This window comes from Jaculus jaculus, chromosome 7 (genome assembly GCF_020740685.1).
Source record: "Jaculus jaculus isolate mJacJac1 chromosome 7, mJacJac1.mat.Y.cur, whole genome shotgun sequence".
Classification (NCBI taxonomy): domain Eukaryota; kingdom Metazoa; phylum Chordata; class Mammalia; order Rodentia; family Dipodidae; genus Jaculus; species Jaculus jaculus.
In genome coordinates this window covers 17,489,636-17,516,266 of record NC_059108.1, presented here as the reverse complement: position 1 = coordinate 17,516,266, position 26,631 = coordinate 17,489,636, and the positions used below count along the sequence as shown (strand labels likewise).

The 26,631-nt window shown below is 40.4% G+C and overlaps 2 protein-coding genes across 6 annotated transcripts in view; one reads left to right on the top strand and one right to left on the bottom strand.

The window, feature by feature from the left end:
• Positions 1-26,631, bottom strand: part of Nbea (neurobeachin) — a 563,720-nt gene that overhangs the window by 167,287 nt on the left and 369,802 nt on the right. For all 5 annotated transcript variants that reach the window (XM_004659998.2, XM_045154369.1, XM_045154370.1 and 2 more), the window contains one exon: positions 11,365-11,501. In XM_004659998.2, the coding sequence (XP_004660055.2) occupies positions 11,365-11,501 (137 nt within the window). The remainder of the gene's footprint in view (positions 1-11,364; positions 11,502-26,631) is intronic.
• Mab21l1 (mab-21 like 1) lies at positions 7,706-9,488 on the top strand. The gene has a single exon (XM_004660001.2). It carries the CDS (start codon positions 7,796-7,798, stop codon positions 8,873-8,875), a length of 1,080 nt encoding a protein of 359 aa, XP_004660058.1. The 5' UTR covers positions 7,706-7,795; the 3' UTR covers positions 8,876-9,488.

The following is a 26,631-nucleotide window of genomic DNA, read 5'->3' as shown; positions in this document are numbered from 1 at the left end:
TAAAACTATGGGTCTGAAATGGTTGTGAAATGTCTGTAAGAGAATTGATAACACTTAAAATTTTCTAGATTCGCTTTTATATCCAGTCATCATAAAGCTGTATATAGATAGCAAAAAGTTTAAATTAAGAAACAGGTTGATTAGACCATAGAAAATTTAAAATGCTACAATCCCTCTCAAGTCACCAATGCTTAGAAAGGTAATCAATAACACTAGGTTTTATATTATTATGTAAACTAGTTTTTCACAAATAAAACTAATTTTTGTGTTAATGTAAAATCTATGCAAATCCATGCAGTCATTTATCAGGAAAGCTGACAAGCATTCCATATTGGAGGGGGAAATGAAACTGCCTCAAGAATAGAAGCAATTAATTATTTCTGTATTTTTCTTCTTCTGTCTTGAGGCACAAAAGTTATCCATCCAGTTAAAACAGCAAATGAAATAAAGGGAATTTTTTTTTATTTAAACACATATGGCTTTTGCCTGCAATACTGATCACCACAAGGTCTACAGATGCCCGTGGCTAAATTGTACACTGGCAGATGCACACAGGGGAAAACAGTGCTAATGCAGCGTGGAGAGCAAAACAAATGAAGAACTGCATTTGCTAGTCAAAAAGCCAAAACCCAAAAACAAAACCCCAAACTCCACTTTCCTCACAATGAATTATGCATTTTACTTATCAAATGCAGGTGAAGGTTGCAAAATATTTAACCCTGGTCTCTTTCAAAAAGTGGGAAATGATTTTTAAATTAGCAATGGCATTTCATGTATATTGATACATATCAATGTAGGTGGAAATTTAAGCAATAGATTCTTATTTCTATGAACAGAATGGCTACTGCTACTTAAACTTCTCACTTTCACAATTAAAAGCTTATGGAATTCAAAACTGACATAATATATGTGAGTTGATAAAACTGTTGAATTTCCAGTTGTTACCAATTTTAAATCCATCTGCAGCAATCTCTTATGGTATTACTGAAAAACTGATAAAGGCTAAAGGGGATGTTCCTGTGAATGTGATATTGCTTCCTGGTGGCAACAAGGAGTCTAGATTTAGTTCCTGTTCCTTTTGCCAGGCTATCATGAAAATACACAGAAGCCAGTTCAATCTTTTATTATCTGAAATTCTATGGCTGTGTGTGTGCATACAGAGACTGTGTGCATAGGCTCTTTTAGAAACCATAAAAAGAACATTTCCTAAAAATAGTTTAAGATTATTTAAAAAGCAATAACTTCTTTCTTAATAGGCCTGTAAGCATGCATACCATTAAAATTACTATTATAATTGCCAAATAAAAATATAAAGAAGAAAACATTTATATAATTTGTATGTCTTGGGGGAAAAAGTAAATAGAGTATTCCAAATTGTACAAGGCAAATATTTGAACAGCATCATTGCTAGTGAAAATCTCTACACTCTTATAGCTTAGTAATTCTTTGTTCTGAGTATTGGCAACCATTGAGATTTAAACAAGATACATTTATACAAAATATGACTCATAAGCATAGGCTCTGAGAATATGCACATATTATTTAATGTGAGTTATATTTAACTCCTTAGGCACACCTGAAATCATGCAAAAGATAGGTTGATTTTGTGAAAATACAAAGTAAAATAGTAGGTTTGTAAGATAGTCACATAAATATGTCTCAAAAGTTGCTGATTTATTTGAAGAATTCATGGACTGGCACATTCATATGGAAAAAATCATAGACTGGAAAGATATTATATGCAAATTATAAATCAAGATATCTAACTTTAAAACATAAATGCTACAGAAAATTTGCCTTTTAAATCTTATAGACTTATAAAATTTTACAGATTTTCTTCATTTTATTTATGCTTTTTATTTTATGTATTTATATAAAATCAGTAAGTACTATTTATCAATTCTGATTTCTACTTATTATTTTGCATAAATCTCTATATGCAAAATGTGTGTGTACAGTTAGAATAGTGAATATAGTAATAGGTAAGTGAAAAAAATCTATATAGGTGGTCTATTCTCAGATAATGTTCATAATCTATAAAAATGTAAAAATATTGTTAATATTTAAACTCCCCCATTTCTAGTAAACATTTGTTTTGCATAAATCATATAAAAGTAATCATTTTATTTGATGTTATCATTTCAAATTAACACTTTAGTTACTGAATTAGGATAAAGCCGAGTTTAGGGAAATTGCTTTGTTCATTAAAAACTATTCTTCAAGTGATAACTTAGAAATAAGAGAGTTGTTTTAGACATGCAACCACTGGAGTTGATTAGCTGTGTAGCATATTCTAGTCTCAAGGTCATGCTGGATATTTTCCGTAGCTTAATCACATACAGTATAGAGTAGTAATGAGAGCACTGTAGGCTGGATGACCTACTACACATGTACAGATTAACAGACTAATAGCACCTGGTTCTATTGTTTTCTCTAAGAGCAATAAAAATGTAGCTTACTAAGAGAACTGGGATTGCAGTCATATATGCAAAAATATGTAAACTATTGTCTGTTATCCCTAATGGAATACCTAGTTTTCATTTATTCATATAGAAAATAATCTTTTGTTATTTATATTTATAATATTTGAATGAAAAGTATAGGCTAAAACTTAACTTTTAGTTTATCAACTAGAAAGCGAACACTGCTTTCACAAAGGGTCTATGAAAAAAAGAACAAAAATAGTGGAACCAAAATTTTCTTTGTAATACTCAGGAAGTGAAGGTGGCATAAACATTTGGAAGAGGTTAAAGGTCACAATTATATTATAAATAATAAGATATTCTCTTGATCACCTCTCCCTCAACTTTTTTTTTTTAATTTACAGATACAACTTAAAATATCCTCCACCTCTGTGTATACATTCAAGTGAAGTGAAGAAACTGAATGACATCACAAGAAGCCAGGCTTGAAACTTCCTCATCTATCAAAACAAAAGTGGATCTAGCTCCCTAGAATTACTCTTGAAGCAGGGGTGGTAACTCTTATATGGTCTACTTTCAGCTATAATCTTTAATCCCAAAGTTAAGTTTAGCAAGCAGTGCTATGGAAAAGTACACATCACTGCAGATGTGACCATATAATTATTTACTAGGGTGAATACAACACACACACACACACACACAGAGAGAGAGAGAGAGAGAGAGAGAGAGAGAGGGAGAGAGGGAGGGAGATGGACACACACATACTGTGTTAATTGACTCCACCATTCAAGTTAAGAAAAGATCATTTAAAAATTAACCATAATTCTCAGGATACTAAGTTTGAAGAAATAAAATGGGGCCCAAACTGTTGAAACAGTGACTTAAAGCTTATGTTTGACTTAGTAATGAACCTGATGTTAAAACATGGATTACTTTAAGAAATCACTGAGACTTTTGAACCTTTTGAGCTCTTTTGTTTCAAGTATTCTTACACCAAGTGCCACAACAGCGAGAAAGGTATAGATGCCATCAAATTGAATTACCAGAGCCTCCCCTCATTTTACCTTATTTAATGTGACACATAAAGACTCTGTGTAAGAACCTGCCTTTAATTTCTCTAGTGTAAAAGATGTATATTGTGTCTAGCAGAATCAAACAGTCGCCATAGCTAGGGTACACTTTTAGAAAAGGGGGCAGGGAAGAAATCAGATGAATCCAATGAGCCTTCCAAGCCACTCCAGCGGTAAGGATAAATAACTTAATAAAATCAACTTCCTATTCTTTTCAACTCCCCAGAGTAATACACATCTATTAAAAATAAGGTTTTAAATTCACCAACAGTTGTGAATAAACCAGCAGCAGCAGGTAATGAAAACACACAAAATGCCCTACAGGAGCACATCCAGAAAGGCCACAACTGCTGAAAATTGTGAATTTGCACCTCAAATTTAACTTAGATTTAAAAAAAAAATACAAAGAAATCTTGCATTTTTACATTTCTCAATACAATGGAATTTTTCATTAACCCTCTCAAATAGACTGTTTGTGCACTACTTTGAATGTCCTATACAAATGACCTTCAGAAGGGGTAAGTTACTTAGGAAATAAAACTTCAGGAAGAGTTGTTTTGTAATTATTATTTGGAATGCTTCAAGTGTTAATGATCACTTTCTTATACCCATATATCCTTCTAATGTTTATGATAATGGTGTTCTTGTGTCTTTCTTGGATTTTCTAACTGGTACATTTTAAATCCAGGCTGCCTTTATAAGAAAATGAAGTGGCAGTGGTTAAAATTCTAAATACCATTCCAATATAAGCATCTCAATGATTGCATCATGAGATTCTTGGGGTCTTTCTTTTCCCTTCAATTAAGTTGCTTTTCTTCAATTATCATTCTATTATTAGCTCATGTCAACCATGCCTTAGTGCACACACTGAACACAACCATTTGTATCTTAAGACATGGAGCTTTTCTGCTAAGACTACTGAGTAGAGCAAAACCTTTAAGACTGGTACAGTTCTTGTATAAACTTTGCATTAAAAATGGATTTTTCAGATTGCCCATGTATTTACCACATCATTAACTGAAACAAATTCAATGGATCAAATGATTTTTTTTATAAATGAAAACTATCAAGTAATTAATTAATTCCCTGGCTCAATACAACTATAGCTCCAAAACCTAGATTAAAATCAGGTGAATTACAAAAAATATATATACTGTTATTTTTGATACGTCAGTTCAATAAAACAAACACATGAAGGGATGGAAAACAGGACAATTTAATTTTCCTTTCAACAATGAGAAGCGTTATGACCACGGAGAGGTTCAGCGGTAGACCACAATCCATTTCACGTGCTCAGTGTAATAGAAAATCACCGCAGGCGGCAACAAGCTCTACCTGCGGGAGGATTATTTCGGGGTGCCCAGTTCACCCAGGGAGCTGGATCTCAGCGGGGTGAATCCTGAGTTATGTAAATCGCTGCCCACACTGGGTGTGCCTGGGCTTAAAGAAGCGGCTCAGAAAACACGGGCCTGGCTTTTGAAACCCAGTGATTTCACTTGCACAGAACCCTCCACGACTAAGGAGTTTCTTAGCCCTTTTCGTTGTCTATTCTTCTTTCTCCAAGCTCAAATCGTTCGGGAAAGGCTCCGGCTGCACCAATTAGTTTGCTCACGGTGCTCCTGTGCTTAGCTTCGCTTTAACCCAATTAAGCAGCACAGCGAGCCCTGAAGATGCGCCACCTGCGCCAGGCACAGACTGGGCATGGCCGGTCCTTCCCGTCGGATGCTCCGCAGGGCCAGGCCGGGCCTCCGCGCCTCTTGCATCCTACACAACCAGGGGTGGGGGCGGAGGGCGGCCTGAGGGCAGCCCTAGCTAGCCAGAAACTCCGTCTGGGGACCAGCATCCTCGCCGGCACCCAAGGCAGAGGCACGGCGCAGCATCCGCGCCGGATCCCGCCGCGGCTACTCGAGGACAAGGGGAGGCGAGGGCCGAGCCAGGGCACCAGGCTTTGAACCTTTCCTGAACGCGCAGAGCTCGTGCCCAGGGCAGAGTGGAGAAGCGGAGGTCAGGGAGCGAGGAGAGAGGCGGCTGCGGGATGCAGAAGAGCCAAGCTACCTTGCGCCCAGAGGCCTTCCGCACCGAGCCGAGCCGCTGCCCAGAGCCCGTCCCTTGCCTTCCCAGCCCTCCGCTCGGGTTTGACTGGCCAAAAGGTAGCAGTGCATTCACCCGCGACACTCGCAAAGTGGGGAGGGCTTTGCGGGGTTCCTAGGGGAAAAGGTCTCAGGGAATGCATGAGATGGACGTCTCGCATCCCAAATGTGATGTACAATTTATATCTAAATCGGAATCTATCACTCTTGGGTAACAAGTAGGGAAATTTGAGGTGGCTCTGTGGCAGTCTACACGTGAAAAGGAAATAATGAAAAGCATAAGTAAAAGGTGGGGGTCTCCAACAGGATCATGTTAAGTAAAAGCGGCTCTAAAAGAAAAGGCTCATAAATCCATTATTAGGGAGTTCGCTGGAACTCTCTCAATATCCAAAAACCAGCATGTATAGTAAAAGTATGCAACGAAATGTCACCTAGGCTTTAAAACCACAATGCCCCCTAACTAGTATTCCTTTAGTTTCTGCCCATTGAGGATACAGCTTGTAAAGGGAAGCAGAGAGTGTGCTCTACATGTAGAAACCATTTCATTTTTTAAGGTTCCAAAATTTAGTAGTAGCATTTTTTCAAACTTTCTAAAGTGACGTTTAAATTAAAAAAAAATCTGACGATGACAAAGTATTTGTTTTTGAAACCAACCACACACCACTTCCCTTAATCAAATCATAAGAAATAGTATAAAATTAGGAGTCTACTGTGAGGACACCACTAAGGACACTTGATAGAGGAGATGTGTCCTTAACACTGCATGTGTAAATATGGCAGACACCCCAAACCTCCAAGTGCTCAGGATGGGTGTGTACCAGTGGGTCCCAGCTTTACCACCTCTTCTGATAGGAAATCACATTGCAACAGACGCGTATTTCCACAGATACATGTGGAGGGAGCTTGCTGGAGTGACTAGAACACCAGGCGAGTATTCCAGCAGGCAGGGACAACCGCGGGATGTGCAAATCAAACACACTTTAAACCCCAAGTTTACCAGTTGAAATTAGGGTAGACAGCATCTACCATTTCAGCAACGGTCTTCAGATTCCTCCCAACGAGTGCAAATGAGGAAAACATTGGTAAAAATAAGAGATCATCATCTTTGAGTTTTCATTTTTTTTTTTACTATTCCGCTTTAGGAAACACCCGAATGAAAACGTTTCTGGAGTACTACTCCATCTGCAGCCTGTGCCTGAAAGAACAAACTTTTAACCTGCCTTTTAAAAAGACCCGGAGGATTACCGGACATTAATTATCTTATTCTAAATGCAAGTTAGTGACTGCTTTAGAAAGTCCATCTAGTTCGCTCGTTGATGGATGACCGTTAATACACCTGTATTTGCGTTTCAGAGGTAAACAGACAAGCAGGCTTCCAGCACGAGAGCCACTTTGCCAAGTCCTTTCCAAACGTCAATATGCTTCAAGAAATACCAGAGCTGAGAGATTCCTCTTGGTTTCCAAACTGTCTAGGTGGCCTGCGTGGTTTTCCGTAGGCAGCAGCACTACCTTTACTTTGCGTGCCTCTATCCATGAGGGGGGATTAATTAGCCAGGCTGGAGCTGGAGGAGGCTGTAGTGACGAGCCCAGTGGCGATTGGCCGCCCGCCTGCCTGGCCCTGCCTTTATAATTTCCACACGAGTGCATCTGGGCTCTTAGACAAACCAACAGCAGCTTCTCCGACACACGCGCACACGCACACACACACACGCACACTCACCCCGACGCACACTGCACACTCAGCAGCACCCTGCCGCCCGCCCGCCTGTCCGTCCGTCCGATGCACAGTCCTGCACACAATGGTCACGGGGAAGCGTAAATAAACACGGACAGGGCAGGTTATCTCACTGCAGCAAGAGCTTTGCTGGGGCTCTCTCCGCGCAACTTTGGGCTTCGTAGCCAGGAGGTGATCTCTCCATGTGTCTCGGTCAGCCTCGGAGTCTCTAGCTGAGGCCCAGAGGCGGAAGGGGGGCGAGCAGGCTCCGGCCGGCCGGCAGCGAGCGGGGCCCGCGGGCAGCGGCGGGAGTGGCCGGCGCCGGGCAGCCCGTCGAGGTCCGCCGGGACAGGCCGGGCGAGGCGAGGCGCGGTGCGTCCGCGCGCGCGGGGCGCGGCGGCCCGGTTCTCTCCGAAGTTGGCTCCCGCGCCAGCAGCCGCATTGGATCCGTCAGCATACTGCGAGACTCCGGTGTACAATCCGGATCTCTGCCCCAACATGATTGCGGCCCAGGCCAAGCTGGTCTACCATCTGAATAAGTACTACAACGAAAAGTGCCAGGCCAGGAAGGCGGCCATCGCCAAGACCATCCGGGAAGTGTGCAAGGTCGTCTCCGACGTGCTCAAGGAGGTGGAGGTGCAGGAGCCGCGCTTCATCAGCTCGCTCAACGAGATGGACAACCGCTACGAGGGCCTCGAGGTCATCTCGCCCACCGAGTTCGAAGTGGTGCTGTATCTGAACCAGATGGGCGTCTTCAACTTCGTGGACGACGGCTCGCTGCCCGGCTGCGCGGTGCTGAAGCTGAGCGACGGGCGCAAGCGGAGCATGTCGCTCTGGGTGGAGTTCATCACCGCCTCCGGCTACCTCTCGGCGCGCAAGATCCGCTCGCGCTTCCAGACGCTGGTGGCCCAGGCGGTGGACAAGTGCAGCTACCGGGACGTGGTGAAGATGGTGGCGGACACCAGCGAAGTGAAACTGCGGATCCGAGATCGGTACGTGGTGCAGATCACTCCGGCCTTCAAGTGCACCGGCATCTGGCCGCGGAGTGCGGCCCACTGGCCGCTCCCGCACATCCCCTGGCCGGGACCCAACCGCGTGGCGGAGGTCAAAGCCGAGGGCTTCAACCTCTTGTCCAAGGAGTGCCACTCCCTGGCCGGCAAGCAGAGCTCTGCCGAGAGCGACGCCTGGGTGCTGCAGTTCGCCGAGGCGGAGAACAGACTGCAGATGGGGGGCTGCAGGAAGAAATGCCTCTCCATCCTCAAAACCTTGCGGGACCGCCACCTGGAGCTGCCCGGCCAGCCCCTGAACAATTACCACATGAAGACTCTGGTTTCCTACGAGTGTGAAAAGCATCCCAGGGAGTCGGACTGGGACGAGTCTTGCCTGGGCGACCGGCTGAACGGGATCCTGCTGCAGCTCATCTCCTGCCTGCAGTGCCGGCGGTGTCCCCACTACTTCCTCCCCAACCTCGATCTGTTTCAAGGCAAGCCCCACTCGGCCCTGGAGAACGCGGCCAAGCAAACGTGGCGACTGGCAAGAGAGATCCTGACCAACCCGAAAAGTTTGGAAAAACTTTAGAAGATGACCTAATCGAGAGCCGACGCGATTGCTCTTCTCCAAGTCCTAAATGAAATGAAAACTTCCTGTATCTAGTCTAACATCCAACAGTGCAACAATCTCTTCCTTAAAAAGGATAATACAATGTTCAAGCATCATCTCATACCTTCCAGGGAAGAAAAAGTAGGGGAAGCGATGTGTGGGGGGGAAACCCAGGAGTATTTTATGATTTCTTTATAAAGGATGGCCCGTCTCCCTCGCTGGAAAACTGGGAGGCTGAAAGGGAAGACCCCGGCGAACACTCGGCTCACTCCCCCACTCCCCGGTCTCAGCCAGCCCAGATCCCCGAGTCCAGGCGCCTCTGCCTGGGAGGAAACAAGACCAGGGTGTGCCACCGGAAGGAGTGTGTAATGTATACTTTGATTTGTAAGAAAAATTGTGATCTCACGTTGTCTTTGCAAGTGTGGATGTTGGTGTTTTGTGATTTGGTAAACAGAACTTAAGTTACCATTCTGGGTTCTTCCAGACATTTTTCACTAACAAATATACCATTTAAAGGTAGATTTCCTTCTGGTACTTTATCTGTCTTTGAAAGTGTCTGAACTTTTAAAAGTTTACATTTTGTTTCAAATATATAGCTTGTTCTATTTCTAACATTCCATAAATATACTTGAAATGTTATTTAAATATATTCAAAGAAATTTGAATTCAGCTTATATAATAACGCTCAAATATCTGAATTATATATTTGAAAATGCACTTGAAATACACTGGATAATTACTTTTGTGATTTAGATTTTAATTTCTGTTGCTGATTTCTATTTAATTAGAAGCTAATAAATGAAGTGAAATACCAAATTGCTGTGTCTCACTTTAAATTGTTTTTCTACCAAAAAATGTGAAGCTTCATTTTGAAAATCAACTGCACTTGAGTATTTTAAACATTTTGACAAATGGGCTAATAAAATTACTAAAAATAAACTTTGGAAAGCCTCCTTTTGTATAGCTAATGAAGACACTCCTTTTCTCAGTTTCTAACTCACTTAGAAAAGTGTTCTTTTCTATAACTAACAAAACTTAAGTCTATCTTTCAGACCTTTCTCTTCCAGTTAATGTTTCTGTAGTGTATTTTTGGCAATATAAGGCAAATCTATGATGACAGAGATTACTGAGTTATTAAAAAAATCAGCTAATTCAGATTCAGAGTAAACAAACTTCAAATCATAATGAAAAATTTAAAATTAGTATATGACATCTAAATAATAAAATGAAGAAAACTCCTAACCAATGTACTTTATCAAGCTTATTGCATACAGTGAGGATACCATTAGCATAATAAGTTAATCAGAAACGTAAATTCTTTCTTCCTACATAGGGCGACCTATTTATAAAACATACAGATAAGTTTTGATTATTTAAAGCACAAACTCATTTTACAGATTTGTTGCCTTTGAAGGTGGAGGTGAAGCAGAGATATCCTTTGCAGTGTTTCAATAATCAACAAGTACTGGAAGGACTGCTGACTGCTGCTTTACATTAGATCATCCAGGTGTTGCTCAACTTTCGCACCTCAGTTGCTCCTTTACATATAGTGTCTTATAAGGCTCTACATCCACATACAATTAAATATAAATAACGAAGTTCTATATCTTTGGGAGTACTTAATTATGTGAGAAAAGCTGTCCCCATGAAAGCTTTTTTAACGTTATTTTTTTTTTTTTTGCAAAATGATGGCAGAAATCCAGTATGGTGTCTACTTATCTTGAATTCTTAACCTCAGAAAGAAGTTGGCCAATTGCGCAGTGATGTTAATGTTCAGCAGTGAAGTGCATGGCGGATGACACACACTGTAGAGCCGCTCTAACGCTCAGGCACTTAAAACGCACGAGGTAAGATTTAATAAGCATTTATGCACTTGAGATGGTCAAAATATGTATTTTCTGGAAGTCTGTATGACTGACAGAGATTGCATGTGCACATTTCATATCAAAGCTTCTACAGAAGCAGTTTCTCTTATTCGTAAGTCCACATGTAAAATCCATTTAATTCAGGAGATGAAAAATGGATGTAATAACGGAGATGAAATTATATCTAAATGGCTCCCACCCCAACTTCCTCATAACCTTTCAGTAAATAGTAACGCACTCTGCAAGCTATACTTTTGGAAATGAAATTGATCTATACTCAAAATTTCTGAAGACTTATCCCAGTCATCCCAGGAAGAGGAATGCTGCACCCAGGGGACTTGGGAGCTGTTGGCTTAACCAGGAATCTGCCCAGGAGCACAAAGGCCTGTTCAAATGTGTGTGCTCTGCTAAGACAGGATTTAGGCTCATTAATATATTCTTCAATTCCATAAGCGAACATGTGTTATTTCATTCATTTTATTTTCTGTGAGAAGGAGGATAACGTGTTCCCCTCCTCCACTGTCATTTAAAACCAAGCAAAATGGAAAACCACTTCCTGACAACAGAGCCACCCAGACTGTATTCCCAATCACTTTAACTCACTTTTGTGTCGATCTTCTTGAAGGCAGAATCATCCTCGTCAACCTCGAAGTAGATTTCTGTCGTGGTGATGGAGAGAGTCCCCTTGGCCACCACCACAGGAGCTATGAGCTGGGCAGGGGTACTGAGGACCACGGGGCCTGCAAAGACGGGGGCAAGGAGTCAAACGGAGCCGCTGGCCCTTTTGTGCCCCTCCCAGGGCTACCTTACTCTCGGTGATATTTTTAAAGACACACTAAAGGAAATGTCTGTATTATGAAGGCAAGGTTTCTCCACGTTAGGTAAGGTCTGTTTAGAGTTTATGTATTACTTTGTAACAAGACTAGAGATAGATAATTCTATTAAAAACCCAAGAGGTCAGGGTCACCATAACAAGAGAGTCAGCAGCCTGTTTGGGATTGGTGAGGGGCTGCCTCTAACCAATTTTGAAGTGCAAGAAGGACTTTCTAATGCTTGGCTTCACCGCTGAACATCTGCTTTCCAAGAGACCCTAGGCAGTGGGCACTGCCCTCAAAGACCAGCCATTCCACGTGGAGGTGGAGGCAGCGCTCCCCCAGGAGAGGTGGCAGGAGGGAATGATCTCACTCTACTCATTTTAGTGACTAAGAGTTAGCGGCTTGCCGGGAGGTTATTTTAATTTTGGTGTCTTATGTCAGGCCACATTCAACCTCTTACGCAAACATTAAAGTTCTTATGTAGAAATGAAAGCTTAGCTGTTTTCTCACTCGTCAAAAGGGATGAAAATGTATGAAAAACTGAAATAAAATGATTCTCAAAAAAGGGTTTGAAAGTGTCATTTCTGAACTAATGAGATGAGAGGAAGTAGGCAGGACTAGTAAATTTTAATTTTTTACAACGTGTGCTTATGAGGAACGCTTACTTGGAATTTCCTCGTTCGGGATATCGACCCTATACGGAAAACTTAACCACTCTTTTTCAAATCCCTTGGTGGAATTCTGACATAACAAGGGTTTTGCGTTGATGTTTCTGGTTCAGGGCCTGGCTTTGTACCTCCGAGCGCCAGGCCCCGGGCAGCCCCAGCCTCAGCCCCGCGCGCGGACCGGTCCCGCGGGGGCGTGGCGGGGCGCCCGGGGCCCAGGGCGCGGGCGGGGGCCGGGTGCGGCCCGGGACCCCTGCGACGGCCCCGCGCGAGGCCCGGCTGTTTCCGTGCGGTGGGGCCGAGGGGCTCCGCGGGCTCCCAGCCCTTGGGGTGGGGGCCCTGCAGCCAGCTGTCACGTCCGCTGCGCCCCCGAGGGTGGCCTCCGCCGGGCTGGCCGGGGCAGCGGTGCACCCCGAGCCGGGCGGCGCGGGCCTCCCCGGGAGCCCACGTCCCAGCCGGCCGCGGGGATCTCCGCAGAGGGCCGGGCGGTCGATCTGAAGCGCCACTTTAAAGGCTCATCAATCTTAATCTAGGTTGCTCAAGTAATTACGCCCGAATCTCTTGTACGATTACAAGTGGATTTGGGTTTCTATTCCCCAGGCCCTGCTTTGTGTTTATTGGAGGGTCTGCGCGCCCGCGCCCCCGCAGCCCCGCGCCCGGGTCCGAGCCGCTCCCTTAACCCCTGCGTGGCCGGGCGCTCCGGGGACCCACGAGGTTCCGGCGAGGTGACAAAGAAGAGAGTGCGCCTCGCGTCTGAAACAAACGTCTTGGGTCTTAACTAAAATCTTAGAAAAGTATTATCCACTGTGAACACAGAGGACTGTGAATTTATGGCTCAAAAGAGGTTTATGGAGTTTGGAGTCGAAAGCTGGTCAGAAACATTAAAAATAGCGAGCTCGTCGAACATGTTTAAACACAGCCAAACAATAAATTGGGAAAATTGGAAATTATCATGAAACAAGTTTTCACAACCATACTCACTGATGCACTGAAATACTGTCAGAATTTAAGTACACAACCCGCGAACTTGTAACTGAGAAGGCATTACCCTATTTCTTGGCATTTCTGAGAAAAGCAGGACTGCGCTTCCTTTTGGTTCTACTCCCAAGTCAGTTCATTGATATTCAGATTTTTCTGGGCGTCTTAAAAGAGTTTCAAATTAGCCTTTCTTTAAAAAAGACACAGGATGAAGTATTCAGCCTCAATAGTGTGCCATTTCCCACCCCAGTCCTTTGGACATCTCAGATTACTGCCTCCAATTCCCCGAGCAGGTTTAAGCAGCACCACTGTTCCCACAGGGGAAGCCAGAGGAACCTCTCGACGGGGAGAGGAGGTAGGCCACAGGCCCCTCCCCTCTGGGAGCCCCTGGGTTTACGGATCTCAAATTAAAATGCTTATATAAGCCGCAATCACAAGCAAGTAGACTTCCCATAGGGTTATCTAGCTGTTTTTTTTTTTTTTAACCCCCCAAAATAAAGCATTTTAAAAGGGCAACCTCTTTAAAAGGGTAGTGATCTAGCTGGTCCACTTCTACCAGAGTTCCCAAGGGCCTATGAAATTTTGCTTGGTGTAGTGAGTTGGCAACTGACTGTAAATATATCCATTCCAACATCTATTTCAGTAATGAAAGAATAAAATGTAATAACATTCTCAGCACACATAGAAATGATGACATTAAATGATAAACAAATGGATGGGAAGTTCCGGCCCACACAAAACTCTACCATCCAAAGTCATTCCAAGGAAAAATATAATGTTATTTACATTTAGTATTTGACAGTATAGTGTTGAAAATACAGATTTGTTATTCTTTTAAAAGAAGGGTCAAGGTATTACTTGCCATTAATTTAAACATTAGTTTAAAATTGGAAATAGAACAAAGATCACCCAAGCATAATGAATGAAACTTTGAACAAAATGAATGTCTCCTTTGGGCCACGGGTCTAATCAGTTGAGATGGTAACCCTTACAGGGTACTCATGGGTAGAAAGTACACGTGTTTTATATTTGGGAAGGGAACTCATCAAATATATTTTAAAAGTAGAAAATGAAATACTTGTGGGTTTGGATTATGCGGCTAAAAATCAAAATTCCACGCCAAGAAATCTTAATACTCCGTTGACATCTGAATAGAACTTTGCAGTTTACAGACTCCTTCCCCATCTTCACTGAGCTGACAGTGGATGACCCATGACCCTGGGGCTGTCGTAGGGGTGGTGTCTCTTCCAAAGACCCCCGGGAGCACATCTGTGGTACAGCTGCCCTGGGGTCCATGGCACCCCAGGACTCACTAGGATCAGGACATTGGTAACCACAGGACCTGGGGAATTTCAGAGCTCAAGGAGGCAGACCTTGAGCCCATTGGCTCTTCAGGAAGTAGAGATTGTTCTGGGTTGGGCAATTTAACAATTCTCTTTGAGAGAGGACAGCATTTACGCAGATGATCCAGGAGAGGGAGATATTTAGTGGTTTGTGTTATGCTCAGTTTGTGCTTAAGACCAAATTATAAAGTTGCTTTATGTCTCCCATTGTCTTCCTGTGACATTGTGTCTATTGATGTTCTGGGATGTCATTTATGTTCAGCACAAGAAAAGCCCACTTAGTGGTATGCTCAGGCCTGTACCCAGCGACACCAAGGTCTATATCAGGCTAGTTCCCCACAAGTCAGGGCTGATTTTCTTTCTCTGGTTGATGAATTAATCATTTGTAGGGGAGTCAACGGCCTCCCCGCTATTATTAGGCAATTAAAATTTGAAACAATGCTAACTTTTCTCTATGTTTTAACATAAAGCAGAATGAAAATATGGAAAAGGAAGAGCTGAGAAATTCAATTAAAACTGGCATTATCAGAATTATGTCATAAGACATTCCAGTGGGAAAAAATCTATTTAGGTACAAGAAGTTGCAATATATATTTGAATTATCTAAACACTTCCTAAACTTAGCTGAATACTGATAAAAGTTTTATTAGCTATATAGATTTTCTCCAACCTCAATTACCCTGAAATCACATCTTTAATTTTCTTGTAGGGCATGTAAAAAAATCATAATTTTTGGATCATAAAAAGGATTAATCTTAAAAAGATTATTAAAGTGAAAATCCTGATATCATTTAGAAAAAATAAAACTAATCTAAAAGTCTTTAAGTTTAGGGTATTATATGAGAAAAAGTTAGGAGAAAAAATAGAATCCAGGAATATTTCCACAGTAATTGACAAAAATTGGAAGGAAATAAATCACAGTATGACTGACTAAGAAACATAGCTAGAATCACCATATCTGCTTTGACCTCATTAGTTGAAGACACTGTGGTCAGTGGAAGGACAGCATTTTAACTGATAGAATCACTAGTAAGATGCCTTACTTTCAACATGAATCTGTAAAGGAGATGATGAAGCTGAGCTTTATTTTGGAATCCATGGAAAGTTTTAGGAATTAAGAAATTACACGTTTGTGTATGTGTCTGAGGGTGAGGAAAGGTGTGAGAAAAAAAATACCATAAGGAATACTACATTTCAATCATCCAGAATAATGCCCTGTGTCCGAGCATTTTCATTGTCTCAATATATGTAAATATATGAAAATGGTGATAATTTATTCTGCCTTTAAAAAATTCTTTTAATCTTAATTTTAGAGAGAGAGAATTAGCATGCAGTGTCTCAGCCACTGAAATTGAACTGCAGACGTTTCCGCCATCTAGTGGTTGTGTGTGACCTTGCATTTGCCTCACCTTTATGCATCTAGCTTATGTGGGATCTGGAAAGTCAATCATGGGTCCTAGGCTTCTCAGGCAAGAGCCTTAGCCTGCTAAACCATCTCTCCAGCCTGTTCTGCCTTTAAATATGTGTGTGTGTGTGTGTGTGTGTGTGTGTGTATGTATTATATAAGATAGCACTAAAAAGGAACTCCAGATGCATGTGCCACTTTGTGCATTTGGTTTATGTGGATCCTGAGGAACTGAACCAGGGACCTCTGGTTTTGTAGGCAAGTGCCTTAACCACTAAGCAATCTCTCCAGCCCTATTTTGCCTTTTGACTTAATATGTGATCTAGCTGAGATTGTGTTTCTGGTGACATTATATTTAGTTCAGCACGCGGAATGCATTTTACTTTCTGGAATGTATGACTCTTGATGGCATTAGGATATCATTTAATCTCTGGGAAGAGTACCTTGCTACTAGCTAAATGAGTGGATAAACTGGAGGATATGATTTATGCCTGTGGGACCAGTACGGTTGAGTCTTTGTGCCTGAGGTTGGACTAAAGGCTTGTCTTCCCTTCCCACAGCTCCTGAGCATACTGCTTCTGGCACACGTGTAAGATACTGAATGTATGTATTTAGACACGTGTGCTGTTCCTATTTCACACAAGCAGCACAGAGACAGGATGATTACCTTCTTCAGCTAACATAGTATTAGTCACACACATTCTGCTTTTACAGAATGGAATATAGAAAATGACACAGAACACTGTTTTATTCTTGTGCTATACTAAAAGCCAAATAGTAAATTCTAATTTTTATGTTCTTCAGAAATTAATTTCAAATTGTTCTTTAAACTGAAGACACTGCATTTTAGAGAATTCATAAATTTAAGGGAACACTTAAAATTTGTGAGAATTATAACTGACTATTCTAGTTACAGCATGTGTATATTATTCATTTTAAAAGGCTGTAATTTTGTATTTGCCATATTTCCCCTACCACATAAGTTACTATCATTGAAAATCAGATGTGTAGAGGTATTTACATCAGCATCAATTAATTCATGCTCTCAACAAAAATTATTCTATGTGCATTTTGTTGTTTTGGGCAATAGGAGGAAATATAGTGACATATGAGATGTAAATTTTTACATAGAAAGGCCTTGCAGTATGGGGGAAAATGAGAAAGGCATAGGGAAAGTTATGATATGATGTAAAACATGCTACATGTATTTAAGCTCATTTATTACTTTCACAATCCTATGTGTTAGCTGTTGCTTTTATCCCATTCTACAAAGGAGAGAAATGAGAATGAGGGTAGTTTTATTTCTTAATTTTATATTTAATTATGAGAGAAAGAGAAAATGAATAGGTACCAGGAGTCCCTTGACCCAAACAAACTCTAGATGCATGCACCACTCTGGCTTTACCTTTTGATGCTTCTTGGTGACTTGAGTACCATATATCTTAAAGATTCTGGTTATCCCACAGTCCCTGGTTTCATGTGATTATTACTGTTCAAAACAAGACTAATGCTTACATGGGTACTGGGGAACTGAACGTGGGCCGGCATGCTTTGCAAGTAAGTGCCTTTCAGTACTGAGCCATCTCATGGTAGTTCAGAAAGGTCATGCTAGTAAGTGGTAGAGATGGGATTCAAACAACTTCAAAACTGTCTCCCACTAATAGAGATGCAGACAAAAGTCCCGAGGGACACTTCAGAGTGATGATTTCCACTTGGGATGCTTATTGGGGAGGGGTCAGTGACATGGGCACTGAAGCAAGCTGTGATGCCTCCTAAGAGATGGCAGGGGATGTGAGAGGAAGCACAGTGTGGGCATGAGAATGGTGTGAATAAGCACGTAGGTTGCAGAAATAAGTTTGGCCCAGGATCAGGATGAAGAAAGAGGAGCAGTGGAAAGGAGAATAAAGAGCACTGTGCTGCTGTGAGCGCCAGGCATGCAGGCCAAGGTGTCCAAGTGCGCAGTCCAGAACTGCTGAGGGAAGCAGCGGTGTTGATGTTCTTATCTGGCCATGGATTTGTGCAAACCTTTAGAACACTGCTAAACATCAGGGCTTTTCCTAGAAAAAGCGACCTGCTCACATTCCTTCATCCTCACTGTCCAATCAATGAAACAGTCATTATTTGGAAACAAACAAACAAACAAAAAACCTTTTGTCATTTGTCTTGAAATCTTCCTCTATCTGAAGTTTTTTTCCCTCTGAACCTGCATTTATCCCTGTATCTCTTTCTGCCCACTTTTAGGAAAGATACCTTCCTTCCTGTGCAAGCCAGCTTTCTGGGCCCGCCCTCCCCGGACCCTCGTGCTCCTCTTCCATCTGTGATTCTCCTCTGGACTTTGGGATTGGACGTCAGTTTCTCTCTTAATCCTTCACTCTTCTTTTCTGTTCTGACCTTGACTCCTGTCTCTTTTGCTGCAGTGGTGTTTTGGGGGGAAAAAGCAACAACCCCCTAACATTTTTACAAACAGATTTTTTCCATGTATATTCTCATTTCATGTATATTCTCTTTTTCATCTTAGAATGTTCAGAAATATCTGTGCTCCAGGAAACATCAGGATGAAATTGCTAAAGCAGAGTCCTTAACCCCTGCAGCGCAGAAGTCTGTCTGTCCTCTTTCATGGGTCAGTTCCCCTGGTGTCCCTGATGTACTCTTTACAGGCTCTACAAACTTGTTGGATCTGCAGTGGGCTCAGTATATATTCTCACTTTCTAGGTTGATCTCAGTGGTTTTAATTATGAACTAGAAGCCCAACTCAACTCTCAAATTTCACACCTTTAATATCCTTTTGAAAACTCTGGATATCCCTAAGACCCAGCTGAACAGGTCATTGAGAGAAAGAGCTTTTGTCCTGTATCTTTTATCTTTTAACTCCAAAGACCCACCTTAATGGCTTGCACACAATAGACAGTCAACATGTACACTTGTGTAGGCTGGATAATCAGTCAGGGTCACACATCAGCAAATGCTCCGAAGTTCCTCCCAGCCCATCTTCACTGCGTGTAGTTTTTGACATTTTCTGTTATAGTCAATTCTTTTACTTCACTTGCAAGTAATGCTAGTAATAATCCACTTAATTGATCTATCAATTCATCTAAGAGTTAAATAAAAACACTGATGGAAGGGACTGAAGAAAAGCTTTGAAGACAAAGAACAAAACCTAGATTTAAATCTTGGCTCATTAGCTTTGATTACTATGAGATTGAGGGGTATCTTACTTCTGGAACCTAACTTCTTTTTTATCATCTTATTTTATTGGCAAGCAGAGAAAGAAGACAGGAAAGAAGAGAGGAAAAAAGAGAAGAAAAGGAGAGAGAGAGGGAGGGAGGGAGGGAGAGGGAGAGAATGGGCACACCAAGGCCTCTAGCCACTACAAATTAACTCCAGATACATGAGCCACTTTGTGTATCCGGCTTTACACGGTTACTGGGGAATCAAACCCTGATCATTAGGCTTTGTAGGCAAGCACCTTAACCATTAAACCATGTCTCCAGGCCTGGAACCTAACATTTTAAAATAAGGTATAAAGTCTACACCATAGCTTGTACACCTCTCAGCCTGCAGTATTGTTTTCCCTTCACAGATGTTAGTTCCATCTCCAGCCCATTCCCCATCTATATTTACCTCTTTTCTACTTATTCACCTCATCTTTTTTCTCAGAAAACTTTGTCTGGTAAACGGAAACATCCTACCATCCTAATTTGGACAGGAGATCAATCTATTTCTGTTCCATTTCCTACTCAAAGTCCTGTTTCGAACAAATGCTAATTAAACTGCAAGTGCACTTATGCTATTCTTAGCTGTTTTAAAATTTAGTAACTTCAACTCAAACACAGAAAATCAACAAACTTTCAAAAAGTAAAAATAGAAAACTCCTAATTTTCTGATCAATAAAGCTGCCTAAATATTGTGTCTAGAAAAAAGGCATTTAGCAACTTTTATGCAGCAAACTCAGTCTATTTATTCCTCTGTGGATAAAAAGTTTAGATGTTTTCCTTTGGGCTAGCTGTGGAACTGGTAGAACGAATTCGGCTGCAGGAAGTACCGATGATCGTGGGAGTGCTTGTCTTCAGCGCCCAGTGTTTATGTCCACGTGCCTTCCGCTGGCCTTCACTGCTGCACCTCATACAGCCAGGAAAATAAAGTGCTTGAAAAGTTTCTTCAGAATGAAGAAAGACTTACAAGTCCTTTTGTACAGCACTGCCCTAAATGCAGGTGTGAAATCAGGTTTTCACTTAATCTATGAACCAGTTTTAGCATCTTTCAGAAAGAGGACTAAGGCACTCTTGCGTGCAGAAGGGCTGAAACGCTGCAGACTTCTTCTCTCCAGCTGAATCCACGGTCTGACCACAGGAGAGCAGTGCTTTGATCTCACATCTTCCTCTGACTACAACACACATAACTCATGTATTTTCTTTAGGTAATCTTCATTCATATACTTTCTTGCCACATGACAGATGAAAGCTTGGTCCCATACTTACAGAGAGATGTGACATACTGACAGCCAGGTTTATTGCCACTATTTTCTACCCTGGTGGTATGACTATAAATTCGAAGAAATTCTCCGAACAGAGAATGAGGTAAAAAATGAAATGTGTTTCAACTACAAAGAACCCTGTTTTACAAAACATTTGCTCCAACAAAGGATGGCTTATTCTTAAAATAAAAATGATGGAACAATATTATATATGATTTAAACTATGGCTAGTGTCTAGTAAACATGGTTTAATTATGTTCTTTACTACTTTTAAAAATTTACACAGTTAGGTTAGTGGGATATTACTGCAGTTAAGAGTACCTTAAAAGTGTTTTATAGACTGCAGAACTCATGGCTGAAAGGAATGTACATTTTTGGAAACACAGGGATATGGTACAGTAAAATATCTAAAGGTCTGAATGGCTTATAGATTACTGGAAATAATGAAAAGATTCAAAGAAAGCTGGATATTCAAGATGAAACTTTAATTTTTACAACACTTCTGATGATGGTAAAAAAACCAGTTCGAAAGCTGAAGATTTTAGCTTTTGTAAGAGGCATGTGTTAATACCATCTCAAGAGCTTTATGGATCCTGTGTTTGAAGAGGAACGTGAACCCTTTGGGTTTACTGTTTATGACTAGAAAAGCTACTTTCTCATTCAAAGAGATAAAAAAGACTTAGAAAGACTCATAAGGCTTTTTCAACATCAAATAGCTTTTACTAAACAACATTTTGATGAGTTAAGTGTGAGTGAGTCAGGGACATATGGATTAAATTTCCCTTGAAATACACATGGGTTTAAAAATTAAGGGGAAAATCCTTGGTAAAATGCATTTTAGAGAATCTGGAATGTTTAAGAGGCATTTTTCTCTGAATATAAATATTAGGTTGATGAATTCTAGTTCAAATATTTAACTAAAATTACATAAAATGCATGTAAAAGACTCTCAAATCAATATACATGTACTTGTATGACTGGGAAACCATGTTCCACATTGAAACAAAGGAGGTGCTCTCCCTCATATGAAACAATAGGCAGGTTTTCTTTTACAGTACATACCCTATCCCATGCAACAACTGGAATTAATCTGGGCATTTGGTACTTGCTCTTTTTTTTTTTTTTCCTGTTTAAATTTGTTATAGATTCCCAGAATATTGAGTTCCTTACTCTTCCTAGATGGTGTGTATGCAGCCCTCAATGACTCTCTAACTGGGCACTGTGAGGGGCATGGGAACTAGCCAACAGGTAGACAATGGCACTTAGCAGAGCCTCCTCTAGATAATCTTTTATTTCTGTAGTTTTAATCACTCTTTATCGATATGCTTCATACTTACTGAGTTCCAGATTATTGACCTAGGTAAGAAAGAGAAGGAGTGTGTGTGTGTTTAAAGGATTATAAAGTTAAGTTATGTAAGTTAAGGTGCTTGCCTGCAAAGCCTAAAGACCCATGTTTGACTCTCCAGGTCCCATGTAAGCCAGATGCAGAAGGTGATGCAAGTGCACAAGGTTGCTCATGTGCACAAGGTGGCGCATGTGTCTGGAGTTTGATTATTGTGGCTGGAGGCCCTAGTGTGACACTTCTCTCTTCTCTCACTCTTCCTCTTGCCCTCACTGTCTCTCATATAAAAAAATAAAGCCTAGTCTATCAGACTTGTCATATATATATTATATATTACATATATAATATATATATATTACAGCTCTTGGATGGGAGAGATGGCTCAGTAGCCTTGTAAAGGCACTTGTTTGCAAAGCCTAGCTACCCAGGTTCAATTCCCCAGTACCCATGTAGAGCCAGATGCATAAACTGACACATACATCTTGAGTTTATCTGTGATGACAGGAGGCCCCAGGGTGCCCATGCTCTCTCTCAAAAATAAATAAAATATATTAATTTTAAAAATCCAGATCTTGATGGGCGTGGTGGCACACGTCTTCAAGCCTAACACTTGGGAGGCAGAGGTAGGAGGATCACCATAAGTTCGAGGGCACCCTGATACTACATAATGAATTTCAGGTCAGCCTGAGCTAGAGTGAAACCCTATCTCAAAAAAAAAAAAAAAAATCCGGTTCTTGAGCTGGAGAGATAGTCCAGTAATTAAGGATACTTGCTTGAAAAGCTTGGTGGTCTGTGTTTGATTTCCCAGTATACACATAGAGCAAGATGCACGAAGTGGCACATGTGTCTCGAGTTCATTTGCACTGGCAAGATGCCCTGTGGCATCCATTCTCTCTCGCTCAAACAAGTAAATAAAAATATTTTTGAAAACATAACTCTTATATTCTAATATATCTTCATGACATTGCTATTTCCAGACCCCAACAAATACCATGGGATATTTTTTATAATCATGGAAAATGTTAATAAAAATTGAGAAAAAAGAATGATATGAGTACTGTGAGGTATACAATTGACCAGTCAGGTAAGATGTGCCCACTGGTACAATAGTGGTTGTTGTGGGGGTAACCAACAGCTCTCTGATTGGATTTGAGACTGACTCCAGAGGAGAAAAGTTGTGCCTGGTACTGTAAACCTAGTCAATACCCTATGACTGGGAAGGTCTTAGGCTCTAGAGGGAAGCTACTATTACTGTTGTTGGGCTAAATGGATAAACTGTACATATCAAACTGCTCTCTAATTATGTTTAGTCCAGTTCTCAGCATTGGTCAGAGAAACTTCTTTCTGCAGAAGGCAGTGACTACTAGAGAGAATCGAAACTCATCAAGGTGCTAAGAATAAGTGACTGTGAAATGCTCAGCACTAAATGAGACATCCGCTTCACCCCCTTAAGGCTCATGGAACATTGCAGAAGAGTTGGTAAAAAATTGAGAGCCAAAGAATGGGGGAGGAGTGCCTTAGGACCTCACAGCAGTTGTCCTTATGTGTACAAGACCTGCACAATGTTGGGCCCATCAACATGTTGCCATGGATGACAGAGGAAGGGAAAATGACATCAAAATAGAATTGTAACTACTTGGAAAGGTAGTTGGAAAGAAAGGGTTTGGAGGAATGAGGTAGGGAGGGGAAAAAAGAACATAATGGGAGGGGATTACAATAAAAATATGTTATGTACATTTATGAACATTATCAATAAAAAGTTGTTAAAAAGAGGAAGACAGAAGTAAGAAGGAAATGATGTATTCAGTTATGGGGGGCTATAAAAATGTTAACTACAGTCATAAGTAAGCAGAGGAACTGGAAACCTCAGACACTGCTCATATGGAAGTAAATGGTAGAGCTATTTAGATAAACAGTGTGGCATTTCTTCCAGAAGTTAAGCACAGAATTACTATTTGAGCCAGCAATTCCCCTTAAGTGTATACCCTAAAAGAATTAAAGTCACATTCACATGAAGTCTTATACATGGATATTCATAGCAGGATTATTCAAGATAGCTGAAAGGTGAAAACAACCAAAATGCTCAAAGGATAAATCTAATATAGTGTAGGTACAATGGAGTACTCTCTATGAAAATGACAAATATGCCACAAAATGGATGAATATTGATAGCCTTATGCTAAGTGAGCAAAGTCACACATAAAAGAGTGCTATGGTTGCTCAGATACAAATAGTATACACCAGGTGAATCATGGAGATACAAAGTAGATTAGTGGTGTCTAGGGGCACAGAGCACAGTAAGCACACAGTCAAAGGTTGATTACTAAGTACCTTACAGAGGGGCAGGGGGATGTTCTGAAATGGAATGCAGTGATGCTTGTGTAACTTTGTGGATACATTAAAAAAAACACTGACTTGTGCATTCACATGCATCAGTTTTTTATGGTATGTGACATAACTCAATAGTGTTGCTTCTGAGAAAAGTTAAAAGCAATATAAGGAGGACTATACTGATCAGTGGCTCATTCACAGTGTCTTAAACAGCCCTAAAATTGGTGGGAATCTAGCTAAGAGGAGATAGGGAAGGCTGTAGAATAGAAAGTATATTTCTGATGAAAATATGTTTGGAGATTAGTTTATGCCTGTGAACAATCCTTTAAGTTACTAGATATTAAATGTATGAATGTGTGTGTGCTCACACACACACATATAATTTTTGTATGTATGTAACAGAAACAAAATTATTATAATTTGTACAACTGATAAAATAACATATAAGACTATCATCATTTTGTCATCATTCAGTGAGAATTCCTCAAAATAGTAACTACTGGCTTTTGGAACCAACAATAAAAGAATCTGTTGAAATCCAATTTTGTCACATAAAATATTTCTATTGTAATGCAGCATATGTGACACTGTAACAGACGTGAAATACACTGTACCAATGGGATACAATTCTATCACTAGAATGATTTATATGTCTTTTCTTGTAAACTTGAATTAATCTTGAATTTCAGTTAATTATTTGTATTTAAAATTACTAAAGAACAACCTCTAAGGTTCAAATTTAATAATTGAGAGTTTAGATTAAAATCAGTTGTCATAGTAATTAATCTCAGTATTTCAAGGAAAACTATAATTAGTAAATGGAAATATTTAGGTACACATGGACTCTTAGGTGCTAACTCACTTTGGTAAATCAGTACAAACTAAAAAAATAGTAATTAAAGTAAATTAAGTTAGGGGTTATTAATATAACAATTGCTTAATTGTTTGTATATTTCCATATTATTATCATATTAGCCACTTGCTACAATACATGATCAATTAAGTAATTAGTAATCACACACATTTAACTTGCCTCTCGAGATGAACAGCCTGGGAAGAAAGGGAACTAAAAATGAAAAAAAAAGTATGATATTTAAAGCCATAGAGCATTTTGGAACATTTCATGTTTATTAAAACTAGAAAGCTCCAAACAACATGAAGAAAACATGACAAAGATTCAATATTTAAGTAAAGATGTGACAAAAATATTCTATTATGGATATATTTAAAAAATCTACTAGAATGACTGTAGGAAACATGTCAACTATAAATAAAGCTACAATTAATTACGCATATTCAACGACTTCTATGTATAATATAATGGTGCCATTATACAATGAATTACAGAGGCCACTGAGATGATTCCATGGGTAAGACTTTGCCACACAAGTATGATTCCCCAGCACCCACATAAATAACTGGGCACAAGCATGCATGTCAGCAGCTCAGTCCTGGGGGTAGCAGGTCTAGAAACTTGTTGGGGCTCAAGGAAACATACAAATAAATGACAATGGAATATACCTGACATTCTCCTCCAGCCTACAGACGTGTGCTCACAGGGTGCATACATATGCACATGCACATGCACACACCAGACACATACATATGACATGTGCAAAAAATAAAAAAAATTAAAGATCAAGAAAATGGTGTTACAGAGGGTAATGTTTTTATGTCACTTGTGAAGACTTTCAGGATGCATGCACACGTACTGCCATGAATAGATACCGTTGGTTGTATTTTAATGTCAAACACATCCAATGCATTTTTAAGGAAATACATTATATATACATACATACATATCTATATCTTATATCTTATATCTTATATCTATATCATCTATATCATCTATATCTATATCTATATCTATATCTATATCTATATCTATATCTAAATCTATAAGTTGGTTACTTATCTTCCTGGACCTCTACATACTCATTTCCTCTCCCTCCCTCCTTCTGGACCTTTTCTGATTGAGGTTTCACTATGTAGATCAGACTAGCCTTGAACTCTTGATTATCCTGCCTCAGCCTCCCTAGCATGTAGATCACAGGTTTGTGCCACCAGGCCTGAGCCCATGCCCTCATTTTGATATCTGGTGGTTACAATATTCTTGGCCTCACAGGGTTGTTGTGAAGACAAAGTGTATTATTGAACACAGAATTTGAATGCTGGCTTGTGAAACATGTATGCTATTCATCTCTTTCTTTTTTTAGTAACAAAAATGAAACTTTTTTTTTCTTGAACTCACAACCAGAATTGAAATAAATTAGTTCTTTCTCTTAATTTTCATTTAACTTGGTAATATTTCATACTTACAAAATTATATGGTAAATATATATGAAAAACTGTAATATCTAGAAATTATTGCCTGTGTGCCTATGTAAGTACCAGTCAGTTGAAGCTAAATATGCAATGAGGAAGTAGATGTCAGCACATGCGCATGAGGAGAACTCCCACATGCTATGTATGAATCTCCTCCTGTCTCTAAGAGCAACTGTCAGTACATGGAATCAA

Bases quoted from the DNA above. Each gene is read 5' to 3' on its own strand.
- Mab21l1 (XM_004660001.2), top strand. From the start codon at position 7,796: ATGATTGCGGCCCAGGCCAAGCTGGTCTACCATCTGAATAAGTACTAC.